This window comes from Callithrix jacchus, chromosome 8 (genome assembly GCF_049354715.1).
Source record: "Callithrix jacchus isolate 240 chromosome 8, calJac240_pri, whole genome shotgun sequence".
Lineage (NCBI taxonomy): Eukaryota > Metazoa > Chordata > Mammalia > Primates > Cebidae > Callithrix > Callithrix jacchus.
In genome coordinates, this window is record NC_133509.1 from 10575322 (window position 1) to 10592886 (window position 17565).

Consider the following 17565-nt stretch of genomic DNA (forward strand, 5'->3'; position numbering starts at 1 on the left):
TTTTAATGCTTTCAACTTTGTTGCTGAGTTCAAATCTTCATGTATATTTTACCTTTTCAAGTTATTGTCCAGGTTATGATTAAATGAAACAACAAAGTGAAATGCTTAATATCCTCTTATAACTGAGAATGGCAATGCGCAAAATTTTCCTATAAATTCCTCAAGGTACATTATGGCAAGAACCATATAAAATGTATTCTAAACTATTTGGGGAAAAAATACATTTTAATGAAAGTAATAATAAAATAAAAAGTTCTAGCTGGGTTATAAATGTACAGCACAGTGATCATAATACAAAATGCTAATCTGACAAAAAGAACTTCCAGTTTTTATTTACCTTTTTTTTTTGAGACAGAATCTCACTCTGTCACCCAGGCTGGAGTGCAGAGGTGAAATTTCGGCTCACCATAACCTCCACTTAGCAGATTCAAGTACTTCTCCTGCCTCAGCCTCCCAAGCACCTGGGATTACAGGCATGCGCCACCATGACTGACTAATTTTGGTAAATATTTTTAGTAGAGACAGGGTTTCACCATGTTGGTCAATCTAGTTTCAAACTCATGACCTCAAATGATCCACCCGCCTTGGCCTCCCAAAGTGCTGGGATTACAGGCATGAGCCACAATACCTCGCCTTTATTTACTCCTATTTGCCATTTGTGGTGAACATACTGGTAAAGTCTGTTGCTATTCTTAACACTTCTCAAAAATCGAGATCCTAATTAAGTTATTTGAAAGTTATAAATGCTGTCAGGGATACTGGGGACTAAAAACATATTTTTCTATTAACATGAAAAAACTAATGCAGTATACAGATCAGAAAAAATCATCAATAATTTCCACTCATTTAAAAAATACTCAGTATTATTTAACGCAATAAGCATGAATATATACCACGTTATCCACCAGTTTGTAAGCTATTGAGAAAACTTACAGTCTGTGCATCAGAGAAACTAGGAGCCAGTTTGGGTTGCAGTATTTTCTCCTGTGTGCCTTCTACCAACTGATGGCTGCTATTGCTCCCCCAAACATAAACCTCACAGGTTTCGGAGACAATGGGAGCATCACCAGTCTGAATGCTATCTGGGCTAGCACATGTTCTCGAATAATCAGAAGCCATTCTGCAAACCTATTAAAAATTTAAAATATGCAACAAATAGTCAAGACAGTTTTAGTCTAGATATTATATATATATATATATACATATGGTCACTGAAATTACTGTTGCCTTTCCTTCCTGCTCAAAGGACCTGTGAACATACATCCAGTCTTAAATAAAGATAACTAGACTATTTACTTAAATGGAATAAACCACTAAAAGACACTAATCAAGTGGCAAAAGTGGGAAAGGGGAGACACAAACTCGATCCTCTTTTGGCTAAATATTTTATTACTGCATACAAAAACATTATAGAAAAACAAGGCTTAAGAAATAAAATAGAAAAAAATCACTATGGATAATCTTATCACCTTAATACAATAAATTTTACCTTTTAAATATTATGTCTTTACAGAATTCTTCATATATATATTTTTTAACACAGACACCACAGTGGATACACAAAAGTGACAAATGGCACAAAAGAGTCACATGAATCCATGTCTACCTAGTCTTCATGATTGAATAGATAGTATTCCATCCACTAAAAAAAAAATCACAATGTATTCAACCACTTCCCCATCCCCAACTTTCTTAAAAAAATAGATGAGGTCTCACTATCTCACAGGCTAAAGTCAAACTTCTGAGCTCAAGCAACCCTCCCACCTCAGCGCACCCCCCCCCCCCCCCCCCCCCCGCAAGTAAGCCAAGATTACAGGCACCATGTAACCATATCTGGCACCACTTTGCTTTTACAGACATTTAGAGTCTTTCTATTTATTTGTTACATAGGCCATTTTTAAGGATATAGTTGTTACTATACTTTTTATTACTTCCTTAGTAGAGAAACTCAGAAATGTGACTCAATATTCAAAAAAAGAATCCTATGATTCCTGAAACATACTATACCAAATTGCATTCCAAAATGATACTATGTCACTAGTAATAGATGAAAGGAGCATGTTCTAAAAACAGCAAAGACCCAAAGCAATTAACATTCACACATATATCTGAATACATAAAATAAAAATCATGGCTTATTTACCATTTCTGAAAAATATAATGGTAAAGTCTATTGCCATTAATAAACCTTTTTGAAAAGCATAGGACCCAGGGTGGCCATTCTGGTACCAATCTCACTGAATCCATACATAATGAGTATTATGCTTTTAAATTTTTTTGCAAACATAAGTGAGGAAAAAGGAAGATGCCCTTATCTTAACTTCACATTTCTTTATTGTTAGCAATACTAAAGTTTTTCCATCTATTTGTTTTCTACATTTTGTGAAGTAAACTTCTGCTCACTAATGTATTAGATTTTTTAATTGACTTGTATGAACTCAATACAATAAACACATGAACTCTGACTACAGCGACTGTCAATCTGTTTTCCGCCTTTTAGTTTTTTGGTTTTGCTGAATCAAGCAAAACAATCAAAGAAACTTAAGAAGTCAACCTATTAGTTTGCCAGCACATCAAATGGGGGAGGATAAGGTCATCTTAGTCAGATACTTTAAATAGTATCCAAAACAATAGAATAATATGTGTGTTAGACAAATATTTTCCAGTGAACATGAGGACTGTATCTGAAGACAGTTGCCAGTCCTAATAAAAGGTCTGGAATTTTGTTGGAGACAAAGGAAGATAGTGGGGCCAAGAGGGTAAGAATTGTTCATCTAACCCCTTCCTGACACCTTACACTAAAATTAACTCCAGATGGATTAAAGACTTAAACATAAGACCTGGCACCATAAAAACCCTAGAAGGAAATCTAGGCAAAACTATCCAGGACATAGGAGTAGGCAAGGACTTCATGAACAAAACACCAAAAGCATTGGCAACAAAAGCCAAAATAGACAAATGGGACCTAATCAAACTCCACAGCTTCTGCACGGCAAAAGAAACAGTCACTAGAGTGAATCGGCAACCAACAGAATGGGAAAAAATTTTTGCAGTTTACCCATCTGACAAAGGGCTGATATCCAGAATTTACAAAGAACTCAAACAGATTTACAGGAAAAAAACAAACAAGCCCATTCAAAAGTGGGCAAAGGATATGAACAGACACTTTACGAAAGAAGACATATATGAGGCCAACAATCATATGAAAAAATGCTCATCATCACTGGTCATCAGAGAGATGCAAATCAAAACTACATTGAAATACCATCTCACGCCAGTTAGAATGGCGATCATTAAAAAATCTGGAGACAACAGATGCTGGAGAGGATGTGGAGAAAAAGGAACACTTTTACACTGTTGGTGGGAGTGTAAATTGGTTCAACCATTGTGGAAGACAGTGTGGCGATTCCTCAAGGCCTTAGAAATAGAAATTCCATTTGACCCAGCAATCCCATTACTCGGTATATATCCAAAAGACTATAAATCGTTCTACTATAAGGACACATGTACACGAATGTTCATTGCAGCACTGTTTACAATAGCAAAGACCTGGAATCAACCCAAATGCCCATTGATAATAGACTGGATTGGAAAAATGTGGCACATATACACCATGGAATATTATGCAGCAATCAGAAATGATGAGTTTGTGTCGTTTGTAGGGACATGGATGAATCTGGAGAACATCATCCTCAGCAAACTGACACAAGAACAGAAAATGAAACACCGCATATTCTCACTCATAGGCAGGTGATGAAAAATGAGAACACATGGACACAGAAAGGGGAGTACTAAACACTGGGGTCTATTGGAAAAGGGGAGGGCCAGTGGGAGGGGGAGGTGGGGAAGGATAGCCTGGGGAGAAATGCCAAATGTGGGTGAAGGGGAGAAGGAAAGCAAAGCACACTGCCATGCGTGTACCTACGCAACTGTCTTGCATGCTCTGCTCATGTACCCCAAAACCTAAAATCCAATAAAAAATTAAAAAAAAAAAAAGAATTGTTCATCTAAAGGTCTATCACGGCCAGGTGCAGTGGCTCACGCCTCTTGATGCTGGCCAGCCAAGATTCCCTTCCAGGACAAAGCCCCTACACACTGAGAGAAACTACTGAGAGCAGAATAAATATTGAACAGGATAGGGACAACAGAAAGGAAAGATGGAAAGGAAAGAGAATACCAAGATAAAAGTTGGGAAGGAGAACAACCTGTAAAACCATTTGTTTTTTAACATTACACGTATGAGGGAAGGGAGTCTATGGAGTTTAAAAAAACCATCTTAAATCTCACCTCATTCTAAGAGTTCAGGAAAACTAATTTCACATAGAAGTAAGCAACAGAAAAGTATTGAGGTCAAATCTCATATAAAGTTATTATAAAGTTGCAGTGAGCCAAGATCTGCACTCTAACCTAGGAAACAGAGTAAGACACCATCTCAAACACACACACACACACACACACACACACAAAAGGAAAACAGAAATCTGAATTACAACCCCTCAAAAATGAGGTAACACAACTCAAGAATTAGAAATAAAAGACAAAAAATCATTTTGAAACTGAAAACTAAACTAGAATAAACCAAAGTAGATAATGACCTAAGAGTAATGAAAGATAAAAGGCATTTTTAGAAATTAAAAAACTAAAAAAGACAAAGCATTCAAGAAAAACTGACAAGTACTAAATTCAGGCAAAGATCCAACATACATATAATAGTAATTCCTAAATAGAATCCAATCAAAAGAGTAAAAAAAAAATTTAAGAAACTGTAATTTAGGGACATTTTCCTGAAATAAAAAAGATTCCAAACTACATATTGAATTATCATATCTCTAAGAACATCAACCAAGAATCAATAATATCAAGATGTATTCTACTGTAAAATTACTGTTCTTTAAAGGAAGAAAATTCTTAGGGTTTCTCAGCAAAATATGTATGACTCACATAGGAAAGAAAATCAGATTACCTTTGGACTGTGACAGTAACAGTTTATGTCAGAAGAGAATGGAGTAACATAGTTAAGATACACAAGAAAAGAAAATGTGAAGTAAAGAAAAGATGAACTAAAGAATATTATCAATACTAACACAAGAATAACGAGCACAGCAATTACCAACATGCAAAAACTCAGAAATCTTGTTCTGATGTCTTTATTGAGAAACCTACTAAAGAATAACCATCAAACTATCAAAAAGAATAAAGAGACATTGACACAGAGCCTAGTATTGAGCATCAAATATGTAATTACTTGTAGAATTAACACCAAATGAAGGTTAAAACAGAGAGACAGGCTGGGCACCATGGCTCACATCTATAATACCAGCACTTTGGAAGGCCAAGGTGGAAGGATCACTTGAGCTTAGGAGTTTAAGACCAGTCTGGGCAACCATAGCAAGACCTCATCTCTATTAACATTTTTCAAAATTAGCCAAGTGTGATGACGAATGCCTACAGTCCCAGCTACCTGGGAAGCTGGGGCTAGAAGGTCACTTGAGCCCAGGATGGATGGATGGATGGATGGATGGATGGATGGATGGATGGATGGATGGATGGATAGATGGATAGATAGACTGATGGAGAGAGAGAGAGAGAGAGTTTCACTCTTCTTGCCCAGTGGAGTGCAGTGGTGTGATCTCAACTCACTGCAACCTCTGCCACCCGGGTTCAAGCAATTCTCCTGCCTCAGTCTCCTGAGTAGCTGGAATTACAGACATCCACCACCAGGCCCAGCTAAGTTTTTTGTATTTTTAGTAGAGATGGGGTTTCACCATGTTGGCCAGTCTGGTCTCAAACTCCTGACCTCAGGTGATCCACCCACCTCAGCCTCCCAAAGTGCTGGGATAACAGGTGTGAGACACGATGCCTGGCCCATAATGATATTTTTTAAATTAAGTTAATTGGCCAAATTTGGAAGATGGTAGGACAATTCATTAAATTGAAAACTGGTAAATAAAGAGCAGATGGAAAGGATAGAGCATTTATTCTGCCTTTCCTATGTATATTGTAGCAGAGTAATCAGTCAATAAGGGAATCTCTTCATAAAAATATTACAATTAATAAATTAAAAAGAAATGATAGAATTAGAATATCATATTTTGCAACCAAGCACAAATTAATTAATATAGTCATTAAGTATCAAAGCCTGCTAATACCACAAAGAGAGACAACCAGATGGAACCTGATGGAAGAATGCAACATGTATGAAGCCTTGCTAAAGTCTTAAAACCTGAGACTGATCAAGGCTCTGAATCCAGCTGCCAATTTACAGGAAATACAGAGGATTGAGAAACATACGGAGCTGTGGGAAATGCTACAGCCTAAAAAGCCTAGGTTCCTGAATAAACACATTGAAGGAAAAGAAAAATGGAAGAAGGAGCGTATAGATTAAAAGATTTAAAAGACTTTATTTTTTTAATGGAGAAGACTGAACCATAGTGTCTAAGAATGCACATCTGGTGACAGAGCTATAAAGAAATGCAAGGACATGTTCACTCTACAAGTCAGAATACCAGTTACTTTGGGGAGGAGAAAAGAGATTATGACAAGGCTGTGAAAGGGCTTCTTCAATGACTAAGAAAATTCTCTCTTTACCTAGATACATATTAGACGAGTATTTATTTTATAATAATTCATTAAGCTATATATTTGTATGTTTTTCTATGTGTTTTACTTAATATAAATTTTTTTTTCAATTAAAGTTACCAGCACATAATTCGAAATTCAAAATAAATGAAAGGGTATACACTGAAAAAGTATGCCTCCTACTCACCCCTTCCCTAGATACCCCAGTTCCACTCTCTAGAGGTAACCACTGGTGCCACTTTCTTTTGTAGCTTTTCCAGATAAAATAGATTATTTTTAAAGGATAAATATATGCCATAGTATTTTAACACAAAGTTTTTAATACAAACACCATGATTATTACATACCTCTTCAAAGAGACATAACGCTGCCTCGTAAAGTGAGCACAAGCCATCCGATGTTCTGGTTGGTTCTCTCCACTGACTTCGATCAGCAGATGAACCCTATAATTAAAACATTGTGGGATACAGTGTAGGAAGGGGAGAGACATATAGATTACAATTACTTAAATAGTCTACAAAAACACCTATTTGAAAACCTTTTTATACGATTATGTGCACTGAAACCAAATCCTAACATTAGGTCATTAAGCTAACTTTTGCAAGGAAGTTTTATTAAACGACCTGGCTACTGCATCACATGATAAATCAAGTGCCAATCCTTCAATGATTACCTTATTGAAAAGTGATTTATTCCAAGGGACACAGGACCCTAGAAACAATCGAGGAAGTGGAAATTTTGCCAGTTACACACTCTTTGGCTGACCAATATCCAGAAAATGTGGTCTCAAGAGATACTCTACTCCCCATGGGCGCATTGCCCACCTGCCTCCCACCTGACAGAATATAGCCAGCTTTAGTAATGACTTGACCAAAGCAAAACTCTATCCTTCCCTTCTTAGTTTTACCACAATCAAAATCCCAGTGTTACAACAGGTAGCTAGTCAGACCTGAGCAAGGCAGAAGAGAGGCCTCCACAACCCCTACCACCAGGTAGGTTAGGTGACCATCAAATGACGGTCAGGCAGTTGTTAACTGTCTCTCTAAAACAATAATTGATTGCAGCTAGCACCAGGGAAAGGCAGTCTCCCAACAGACAGAAAAAACCTGAAACTTGTGATCAGCAACTTCCTGATAAGATCTCAGGAGTTGGTGAGTGGGCTCAAGCACACACACTAAAGAGGCAAAACGGAGGGCTTTAACTGGTATATGACCTCTAGGGACATTCAACGAGTAAGGGAAAAATACCTCAAGTGAGCTGCATACAACTCTGGGAAACATACTGAGCATGCTCGCCTCCCAGTGGCTAGCAGGCCACTGTGCATGTGGACAGCCTGCCCCAAGGAAAGAAACACAAGACCCCAAAAGTATGCTAACATATAAAAGCCGAAGTCAAAGGTCAACTGGGGCATTTGATCTCTCAAGTCACCCGCTTGGCCCTCTTCGAAGTGTCCTTCACTTCTTTTCCTTCCTGCTCTAAAGCTTTTTAATAAATATTCACTTCTGCTCTAAAACTTACCTCAGTCTCTCCTTCTGCCTTAGGCCCCTCAGTCAAATTCTTTTTCTGAAGAGGCAAGAATTTAGGATGCTGCAGATTAGTAAGAATTTGCCACGGCTAATACCAGGAAGTCAGTTCATCTTTTTCCTAGCACAGCTGTGAAAACACCTCTCTGGGACTTGCTGCCTACTTTCCACAATAGGATCCAATGGGAGAAATCATTATCTCATTAAAAAAATGATATGACAGGCACAGTGGCTCACACCTGTAATCCCAGCACTTTGGGAGGCTGAGGCAGGCGGGTCACTTGAGCTTAGCAGTTCAAGACCAGCCTGGCCAACATGGCAAACCCCTGTCATCTGTACTAAAAAAAATACAAAAAGAAATTAGCCAGGTATGAGGGCATACGCCTGTAATCCCAGCTACTCGAGAGGCTGAGGCAGGAGGATCACTTGAACCCAGGAGGCAGAAGTTGCAGTGAGCCAAAATCACATCACTGAATTCCAGCCTGAGCAACAGAGCGAGACTCTGTCTCAAATAAATAAATAAATAAATAAATAAATAAATAAATAAATAAATAAATAAATAAAAATCAGAAAGTAAACTCAATATCCACTGTCCCTTAAATTTCCATATCTGACGTCTTTAGACTACAAATGTCAAGTTCTTTCTATAATTTATCCATCTTATAATTGTGAAATTTTCATCAGTGGCTTTATTTCAAAGGATACTATATTGTAAATTAATTATACTCTAAATGATCTTTTAGCAGATATACCACAGAAAAGTATATCCTCTACAGGAAAGGAAAGACTGACCTAGATGACCCATAAGATCTCATCCAACTCTAAGATTCTCTGATTTTCAAATCAGGCTATTTTAAGTAACATGATTCCTACAATTAAAAAAAAGGAATATTTTGGGTCAAATAAAAATTCCAATCAATGTCTTCAAATGCCCACAGTATTTATACTTACCCCCCCCCTTTTTTTTTTAAGATAAAGTCTTATTCTGTCACCCAGGCTAGAATGCACTGGCACGACATCGGCTCACTGCAACATCACCTCCTAGGTTCAGCCATTCTCATGCCTCAGTCTCCTGAGTAGTTGGGATTATAAGCCTGCACCACTACACCTGGCTAATTTTTTTTATTTTTCATAGATACGGGGTTTTACCATGTTGGCCAGGCTGGTCTTGAACCCCTGACCTCAGGTGATCCACCTCTGCCTCAGCCTCCCAAAGTGCTGGCATTACAGGCTTGAGCCACTGTGCCCAGCCTAACCCTAATTTTTTAATATTTATGTATTTATTTTTGAGACAGGGTCTTGCTCTGTTGCCAAGGCTGAAATTCAGTGGCAAAGATCATTGCTGTGAAAGGAAAATAAAAACTTGGGACTCCATTCTGAAAAAAGAAAAAAATTAAGCTGAAAGCTGACTCATGCAAGAAGCTGCCTTTCCTTTTGTTCCAAAGCAGGTAGCTACACAGAAAAGGGTGAATATCCCCACAGGTAACAAGGCTAAAGCTGGGCATTTTTAGAGAAATTAAATTTTGAAAAATATGGCCCATTAAATATATAACACCGTTTGTTCACACTGTCAACATGACAAAGTTCAATAGTCCAAAAATAAAGTGGAAATTAAATTTTGGGGCCAATATGGTGAAATCCATCTCTACTAAAAATACAAAAATTAGCCAGGTTTGGTGGTACATGCCTATAGTCCCAGCTACTCAAAAGGCTGAGGCAGGAGGATCGCTTGAACCCAGGAGGTGGAGGTTGCAGTGAGCTGTGATCACACCATTGTACTCCAGCCTGGGCAACAAGAACTAAACTCTGTCTCCAAAAAATAAACAAATAAATAAAATAAAATTTTGGTTTCACAGGTCTTTTGTTACGTTCCTCTTATTTACCATCAAAAATAACATGATTTTCCTCCCACATTTGTCTGCTTAAGATAAGATATTCAAAGACTAAGACTAGATGGAGTACATTTCCTTCTGTTCTGACTGTTTTCACTCAAAAATGCTTCTATGACTCCATACTGCATATGGGATCAATCCCCCAAAGCCTATAGCATGGGATACATGGCCGTGCCAAGCTTGCAGCCTCAATCTCATCTCACTCCATTCCCTACGTCCTGGGGCTTGCTCTTCTATGCCTCAATTGCTTTGTAAGCCTCTCATCTGAAAAGTTCTCCAGCTCCCCCGACTCACACACCTCACATTTGCTGCAAATTCCTTCTACTTTTCAACTAAGTTCAGGGGTACTTCCTCCATAAGACATTCTCTGCCTCTTTGCCTCCAGTCCTCTTCTTTCATCCCATCATCTCCTCCCAGCACAGACTTCTACTACCGTCCATTATCAGTAATCTGAAATACTGTGCATCCCTCCTTCATTACACTGTAGGCTGCCTAAAGGCATGGATGCTACAAAGCTTATTCATCTTTTTAACCCAGTAGCTAGCAGTATCTGGCACACCATGTGCAGTAAACACCTGGTGGCATCAAAGGCCAGTGGTGTACATATGGTTACTTTTTATAATTTGAAGATGTACACTGAGATTACTTCCCTATTCTCAGATAAGTTAATGCGTATATTGTGTATTCCCACCAAACTCATTACATAAGTGTGGACAGCAGAGATTAAGAATCACATAAGTAAACACAATTTACAGATTGAACTTATTTTTGTTAGGCCTTGTATCAGATACTCAACAGACGGTTATGTGCCTCTCTAACTTTTACAGCTTGGAGATAAGTTCTGGCCCAGTTACTCAAGGAAAGAGAAACTCAAGACAGGGAGGATCATGTCAGGTTAGTGTCTAGTGTGTCAGAAGAGGCTCTACATATTTCCTAGTTCTCAGACAACAGTAAAGTATAAGAAACATGGGTTCTAGGCTGGGCACAGTGGCTCACGTCTATAACCCCAGCACTGTGGGAGGTTGAGGCAAGTGGATCATCTGAGGTTAAAAGTTCAAGACCAGCCTGGCCAAAAAGGTAAAACCCCACCTCTACTAAAAATACAAAAATTAGCCAGGCATGGTAGCAGGTGCCTGTAATCCCAGCTATTGGGGAGGTTGAGGCACAAGAACAGCTTGAACCCGGGAGGCAGAGGTTGCAGTAAGCCAAGGTCACACCACTGCACTCCAGCCTGGGCGACAGACAGAGCAAGACTCCATCTCAAAAACAAATAAATAAATAAATAAAAAGAAACACAGGTTCTGGAGACCAAAAGTATCAGATACTATCATTGACTGTGCAGGAAGAAATAACAAATATATAGTTCAGTTTAATAACCATTCCTTTCCCCTAAAACCAATCTGAGATTTAATTAAAATTCAATCTAATGTACACCTGAGGCAGCTTTGAGAGTGCTAAATTAAGTCAAATGCATAATACTCTTCCCCAGCGTAGATCTAGAATTCTGAGAAAAGTAATCTAGTTTTTTGGAGGCAACTTTGCCCTAATAAGGAGCTACATTATAGGGTATGGCCTTAGAGGCGAGGAGGGAGGCACCTCCCTGACTAACTAGCCAATAGTATTTGCTATTTTGTCTGGACATGAGAGGCCAGGTAAAAAGAAAACTGGAAATCCGGCAGTTAAAAAAATTATTTTAGATCTACTTCAAGGTAGGCCTTCATGGAAAAAAACAATTCAATTTAGCATAAACAAGGTAAAAACTGCATACATTCATCTGAAAAAACACTGGCTCTGCAGACAAACTCAGGGTTGTAAAAATTACTTAACACAGTGCCTAGCCTATAAAGTGTCTAAATCAGGAGTACACGTTATAGTTCTGGCTCTTTTGCTTAACAGATGATGTGTAGATTTAAGCTAATTACCACAGTTGCTTCATTTAAGGGCAAATCATATTTGCCTCATAGATTAACAAGATAATTGAATGAGACCGTACATGAAAAGTACCTATTGGATAGTAGGCACTGGACAAAAGTTTTCTTCCCCTACTCCAGGTATTTGGGAGCAGTAAATTAAGGAAATCAAAAAAGGAATGGGATAGGATATTATACGCTAATTAAATGATTATTAAACATATCAGATATATAATATACAGAGGTAAATATATTTACTGTAAAAATTTCTTAAGCTTGAAGGACTGATTTAAACTCTCAGTCACTATGAATAGCTAATCATCCCTGCTACCAGCACCCTGACAGAAAAAAAAAGAAAGAAAAATATTTAAACTAGCCAGTCAATTATCTAATATGCATACAAGCCTAGATAATGAGGCTAAATGGACATGGAGAAAAGAAGTCAAGTTTCCTGGGGCATCCTCTTTCCATTAAGGAGTAATATTGCAGAATAAGGCCTTAGAAGGTAAGGTGAGGAAGAGGCTCTGCCCCAAGGTACCTAGCATTTTGTTCAAAAAGGAAACACACCATTGGCAAGCAATTAATCATATAACCATATGGTGCAATAATTAATATCTTTTTTTGTAACAAAGGCAATGCAAAATAAATAGCCCGTAAAATGAGGAATTAAGTAACTTCTTACAGAAATATTAACATATGACCATGAACGGATAAATTATTTTAGGTCATTAAATGACTTTACAGACTTGAAAGGAGTAAAACATAAGAGGATGTTACCAGAAAGAATTAGGAATCAAAAAACAAAGTTAGAAAAACATGTGCAAGTGAAAGGAACTGAATATTGAATAAGAAAACACAAAGAGGCCTACGTGCCTTCCACAGTCGGTCCCTAAAGCCTTTCCTCAAGTGAAGATCACAGAACCCATATCAACATTCCATATTCCAAACAAACCACGCCATGCTTTTCTTTTATGTAACAGTACGAAATTCAAATTTTCACAGATCTTATGATCTAAAATCCCCAAATACTTACCTATGATAAAATTTTGAAAAATGACCCAATATTTACCATTCAGTTCATAAATGCCTAAAGAAAAGTAGGTGAAAACTTCGATGCCCCTGGTTTGAAAACAAATTCAACATATTGTTTTTTATGAGACATTCCTGTCCAAAACTTTGTACTTGCTGGGAGTAAAGGGAGACTTGAAATATACATATGTAATTTATAAGTGACAATTTTAGTTATTTTAACAATAGATTTGTTAGTTGGTATCTGGTAACAAAGGACACCAAAAAGACTGATCAAAGTAGGCTGGGTATGGCGGCTCACACCTATAATCCCAGCACTTTGGGAGTCCAAGGTGGGCAGATCACGTGAGGCCAGGAGTTCAAGATCAGCCTGGCCAGCATGAGGAAACCCTGTCTCTACTAAAAATACAAAAATTGATCAGGCATGGTGATGCACACCTGGAATCCCAGCTACTCAGGAGGCTGAAGTAGGAGAATCACTTGAACCTAGGAGGTTAAGATCACACCACTGCCCTCCAGCATGGAAAGAAGAGGGAAACTCTGTCTCAAAAAAAATCAAGAGATCGAGACCATCCTGGTCAACATGGTGAAACCCCATCTCTAATAAAAATACAAAAAAAAATTAGCTGGGCATGGTGGCGCATGCCTGTAATCCCAGCTACTCAGGAGGCTGAGGCAGGAGAATTGCCTGAACCCAGGAGGCGGAGGTTGCGGGTGAGCCGAGATCCCGCCATTGCACTCCAGCCTGGGTAACAAGAGCAAAACTCCATCACAAAAAACAAAAAGACTGATCAATGTAACCTAATTAAAATTAAGTCAGGTTATAAGTGGTTGAGTCTTAATATTATAAATCTGTATTTTATTTTTAATTAACTTTTTCAGACAGAGTCTCGCTCTGTTGCCCAGGAGTGCTATGGCATGATCTCTGATCACTGTCACCTCTGCCTCCTGAGTTCAAGCAATCCTCCTGGCTCAACCTCTCAAGTAGCTGGGATTACAGGTGTGTACCACCAGCTTGGCTAATTTTTGTATTTTTAGTAGAGACAGGGTTTTACCATGCTGGCCAGGCTGGCCTCGAACCCCTGGCCTCAAGTAATCTGCCCACCTCAGCCTCCCAGAGTGCTGGGATTACAAGCATGAGCCACCACACCCAGCTTAAATTTGTATTTTAACATTTGAATTTTTATTCTTGGTTTTCACAAAGGCATTATATTTGTCTTATGAATTCCTTAAATTAATTATACTACACTACTTTATTATTCATTCTTTAATGTATCCAAGGTTATGACAATCAAATAATTAATTTCATCTGACAACACACGCTCTTCACAGATCTTTGCTTAGCTCATCACTTCCCTTCATTCAAGTCTATACTCTAATGTCACAACTCAGAGAGTCATTTCCTGACCACATTACCTAAAACAGCAAGTTTTCACCTCCCAATCTGAGTCCTAAGTCTACCAGTCTCTCTACACCCTTTCCCTCTTTTATTTTTCTTCTCAGAACTTTTTCACTACCTGAAATTATATATTTATTATCCAACTCCTAGGCTGTTAACTCCACAGGGGCAGAAACTGTATTCCCAAGGCTGTAGCCCCAGGGACTAGAACAGTACTTGGCATTTAGTAAATGTTTAATATGGCCCATAATCCCAGCACTTTGGGAGGTCGAGGCAGGCAGATCACTTGAGGTCGGGAGTTCAAGACCAGACTGGCCAACATGGCGAAATCCCATCTCTACTAAAAAAAAGTAATTAGCCGGGTGTGGTGGCGGGCACCTGTAATCCCGGGTTCTCAGGTGGCTGAGGCAGGAGAATTGCTTAAGCCCAGGAGATGGAGTTCGCAGTGAGCCAAGATCACACCACTGCTCTCCAGCCTGGGCACCAGAGCAAGACTCTGTCTCCAAAAAACAAAAACAAAAGTAAATGTTAAATACAAATTGGGAAGGATACAAATTAGGTTTTTTTTTCTAAAGACCTGATCACTGACCAAAATCTCTCATTTTTCATAAGTTTGCTAAAACATAAAGTCAGATGAATTTCCCTAGTTTACATGAGAATCCAGAAAGCTAAAACTACAAACCTGACTCCTGATGCAGTACTCATAACACTGTACCAAGCAGTGTCCATATATCAACATGTATAAAAGTTTCTTCACTCAAAGTAAATATTTAGTTAACAATCACCAGAAGTTTCAAATCATTCCCTATTACCACCAATTCACTAAAAATCACTGAGTTTTCCAAAGATTGTTATATGAACATTAAAGTTGAGATTCATAGTACGTACCAAAGAACGTCTCATCTGCATCAGTATAGTCATAAAGCAGTCAAAGCTGATCATTCCTTCCTGGCTTGAGAGTAGTTTGCTTTTCTCCATGGTATGTACAACTGCCGAAGCCCCCAAAGCCATTTCTATCCATTCAAGAAGATATCGCAATGAGCCTCGCTGAGCTGCCAAACCAAGCAGCAACTCAGAAGCTAATCTACGACCTAAAGTGTCTGCCCCAGAATTAGGAATAGTTACTCCTTTTAGAAATGTTGTTACTTGAGATAAGCAGTCCAAGCCCATAGGAGGAATCTTGCTTTCATTTGCTAATGATAATGGTGGCAAAGAACTCACAACTTCAATTGCAGTATGAATAACGTCGTTGCAAAGACTGAGACCAGGTCCTGACACAGGCATCATCCAACTTTGTCTCAGAAGTGCAAATAATAAACTTAGACCAGTTCGAACACCCATTTCTATAAGTGCATCAGTGCTTGACCGGGGGCGTTCACTAACAGAATGAACATCTGCTGAACCAGAACTGCTCTCCGGAGAATGCTGTTGCTGCTTCACCTTGCCTTTGTCATGGTATTTATTAGAAAGTGCATAAAAGACACGCTGGAGTACAAGCAGTCGTTTTCTAAGTGCCCCAGCAAATGGGGAATCGGAACATACCATCTTTGCCAATGCTAGCTGGCTGCTAAGAAGGGCATCCAAATAGTGGTCCTGCTCATCACTTGAAAGAGACTCACGTTCAAAGTCTGGCAACTGTGGTCCTTTGAGGCATAAAACTTGTTGGGGCAAAGGTACTACTTCCTTATTGCTAACCAGTTTAGAATAAAGAACAGCAACTCCCTCTCTTGTAGCAATAGATTCACTGTCCTCTGTAATCCAGGAGCTGTTCAGATGTTCAAGCCATTTCAGTTTCACTAGTGGAACCATAGTTGCCATGTTGATTTATCTTTCAGCCATTAGTCCTGCAAAGGGAGAAGAGAAAACAGTCAAAAACATACAGAGGATTCATAACATGTTTCTAAAATTTCATCTTATGTTACAATTAATGATTTCAAACTGGTGAAATGTAGCTGGGCACAGCAGCATGCCTGTAATCCCAACGCTTTGGGAGGCTGAGGCCGGCAGATCACTTGAGGCCAGGAGTTCAAGACCAGCCGGGCCAGCACGATGAACCCCATCTGTACTAAAAATACAAAAATTAGCCAGGCATTGTGGTGCATGCCTGTAAACCCAACTACTTGGGAGGCTGAGGCTGCAGCGAGCTGAGATCGTGCCACTGCATTCCAGCCTGGGCAAGAGGCAACAGACAGAGTAAGACTCTGTCTCAAAAAAAGAAAAAGTCTGGAAATTCATGGTACTGTACGAATGTTACTATTTTAGCTTTGATAAATGTACTACGGTTATGTACTAAGACATTAACATCAGGGAGAAATGGGTGAAGGGTATATGGAAACTGTACCATCTTTGCAATTTTTCTGTATATCTAAAATTCCAAAATACAGTTTATTTTAAAAAATAGCAATTTCTTCAGATGTACCTTTTCCATTCAGTTCTGATGCCAATGTCAGTGCAACAGAAGGTTCTACATGCTGATGACCCCCAAATTTTTATCTGCAACCCAGACCTTTTCCCTAACTCCAAATTCATATACACAATTGCCTACGTGGCCCTTCCACATGGCTATCTAACAGTTTTGGTTATGGTTAGATATCTTAAAATTATCATATCCAAACCTGAGCCCCTAATCTACTACTATACCACTACCCATACCCGAACTTGTCCCTCCTGTAGACTTCTTCCTCTCAATAAATGGTAACTCCATCCTTCTAGTTCCCTGGGCCAAAAACTTTGGGACTCATAATTGTAGAATAGAACATTCACTGTGGAAAGATGTCTGGCAGTTTCTCATAAAACGAAACATATACCTAACCCCATGACTCAACAATTCCTCTCCTGAGGATTTATCCAAAATAAAATGTGAGTCCATAAAAATTATTCAGTCAAAATAGTGGCTGCCTCCAGTGGATGGGGCATGAACTGACTGTGAGGAGCATGAGGACACTTCCTGAGGTAATATTACATCTCAATACTGGTGTGTATTGCACACATTGTGCATTTGTTAAAACCTACTCAGCTGGGCACAGTGGCTCAAGCCTATAATTCTAGCACTCTCCTGGGGACCGAGGCAGGAGGACTGCTTGAGGTCAGGAGTTTGAGACCAGCCTGGACAACATAGTAAGACCTTGTCTCTACATTAAAAATAAATAAATAAATAAATCTCAGTGAAAGTGCACTTGAGATTTTTACATTTCATTGCATGTAAATTTTATCTCAATAAATACTGAATAGTT

General features: G+C 38.7%; 2 protein-coding genes across 10 annotated transcripts in view; both read right to left on the minus strand.

Annotated features, from left to right (window-relative positions):
* Window positions 1-17565, minus strand: part of HERC1 (HECT and RLD domain containing E3 ubiquitin protein ligase family member 1) — a 224929-nt gene that overhangs the window by 146288 nt on the left and 61076 nt on the right. For 8 of the 9 annotated variants that reach the window (XM_078333325.1, XM_078333323.1, XM_078333327.1 and 5 more), the window contains exons 1-3: window positions 15221-16178; window positions 6927-7022; window positions 934-1128 (exon numbers count right to left, since the gene is read on the minus strand). In XM_078333325.1, coding sequence (XP_078189451.1) covers window positions 934-1128; window positions 6927-7022; window positions 15221-16150 — 1221 coding nt within the window. In that variant the 5' untranslated portion in view covers window positions 16151-16178. Of the gene's footprint in view, window positions 1-933; window positions 1129-6926; window positions 7023-15220; window positions 16179-17565 lie in introns of those variants that run through there. The other variant, XM_078333326.1, reaches the window with a different exon arrangement.
* DAPK2 (death associated protein kinase 2) overlaps window positions 16077-17565 on the minus strand; it is a 271914-nt gene continuing 270425 nt past the window's right edge. Inside the window, exon 12 of the mRNA XM_054240447.2 lies at window positions 16077-16176. Coding sequence (XP_054096422.1) covers window positions 16171-16176 — 6 coding nt within the window. The 3' untranslated portion in view covers window positions 16077-16170. The remainder of the gene's footprint in view (window positions 16177-17565) is intronic.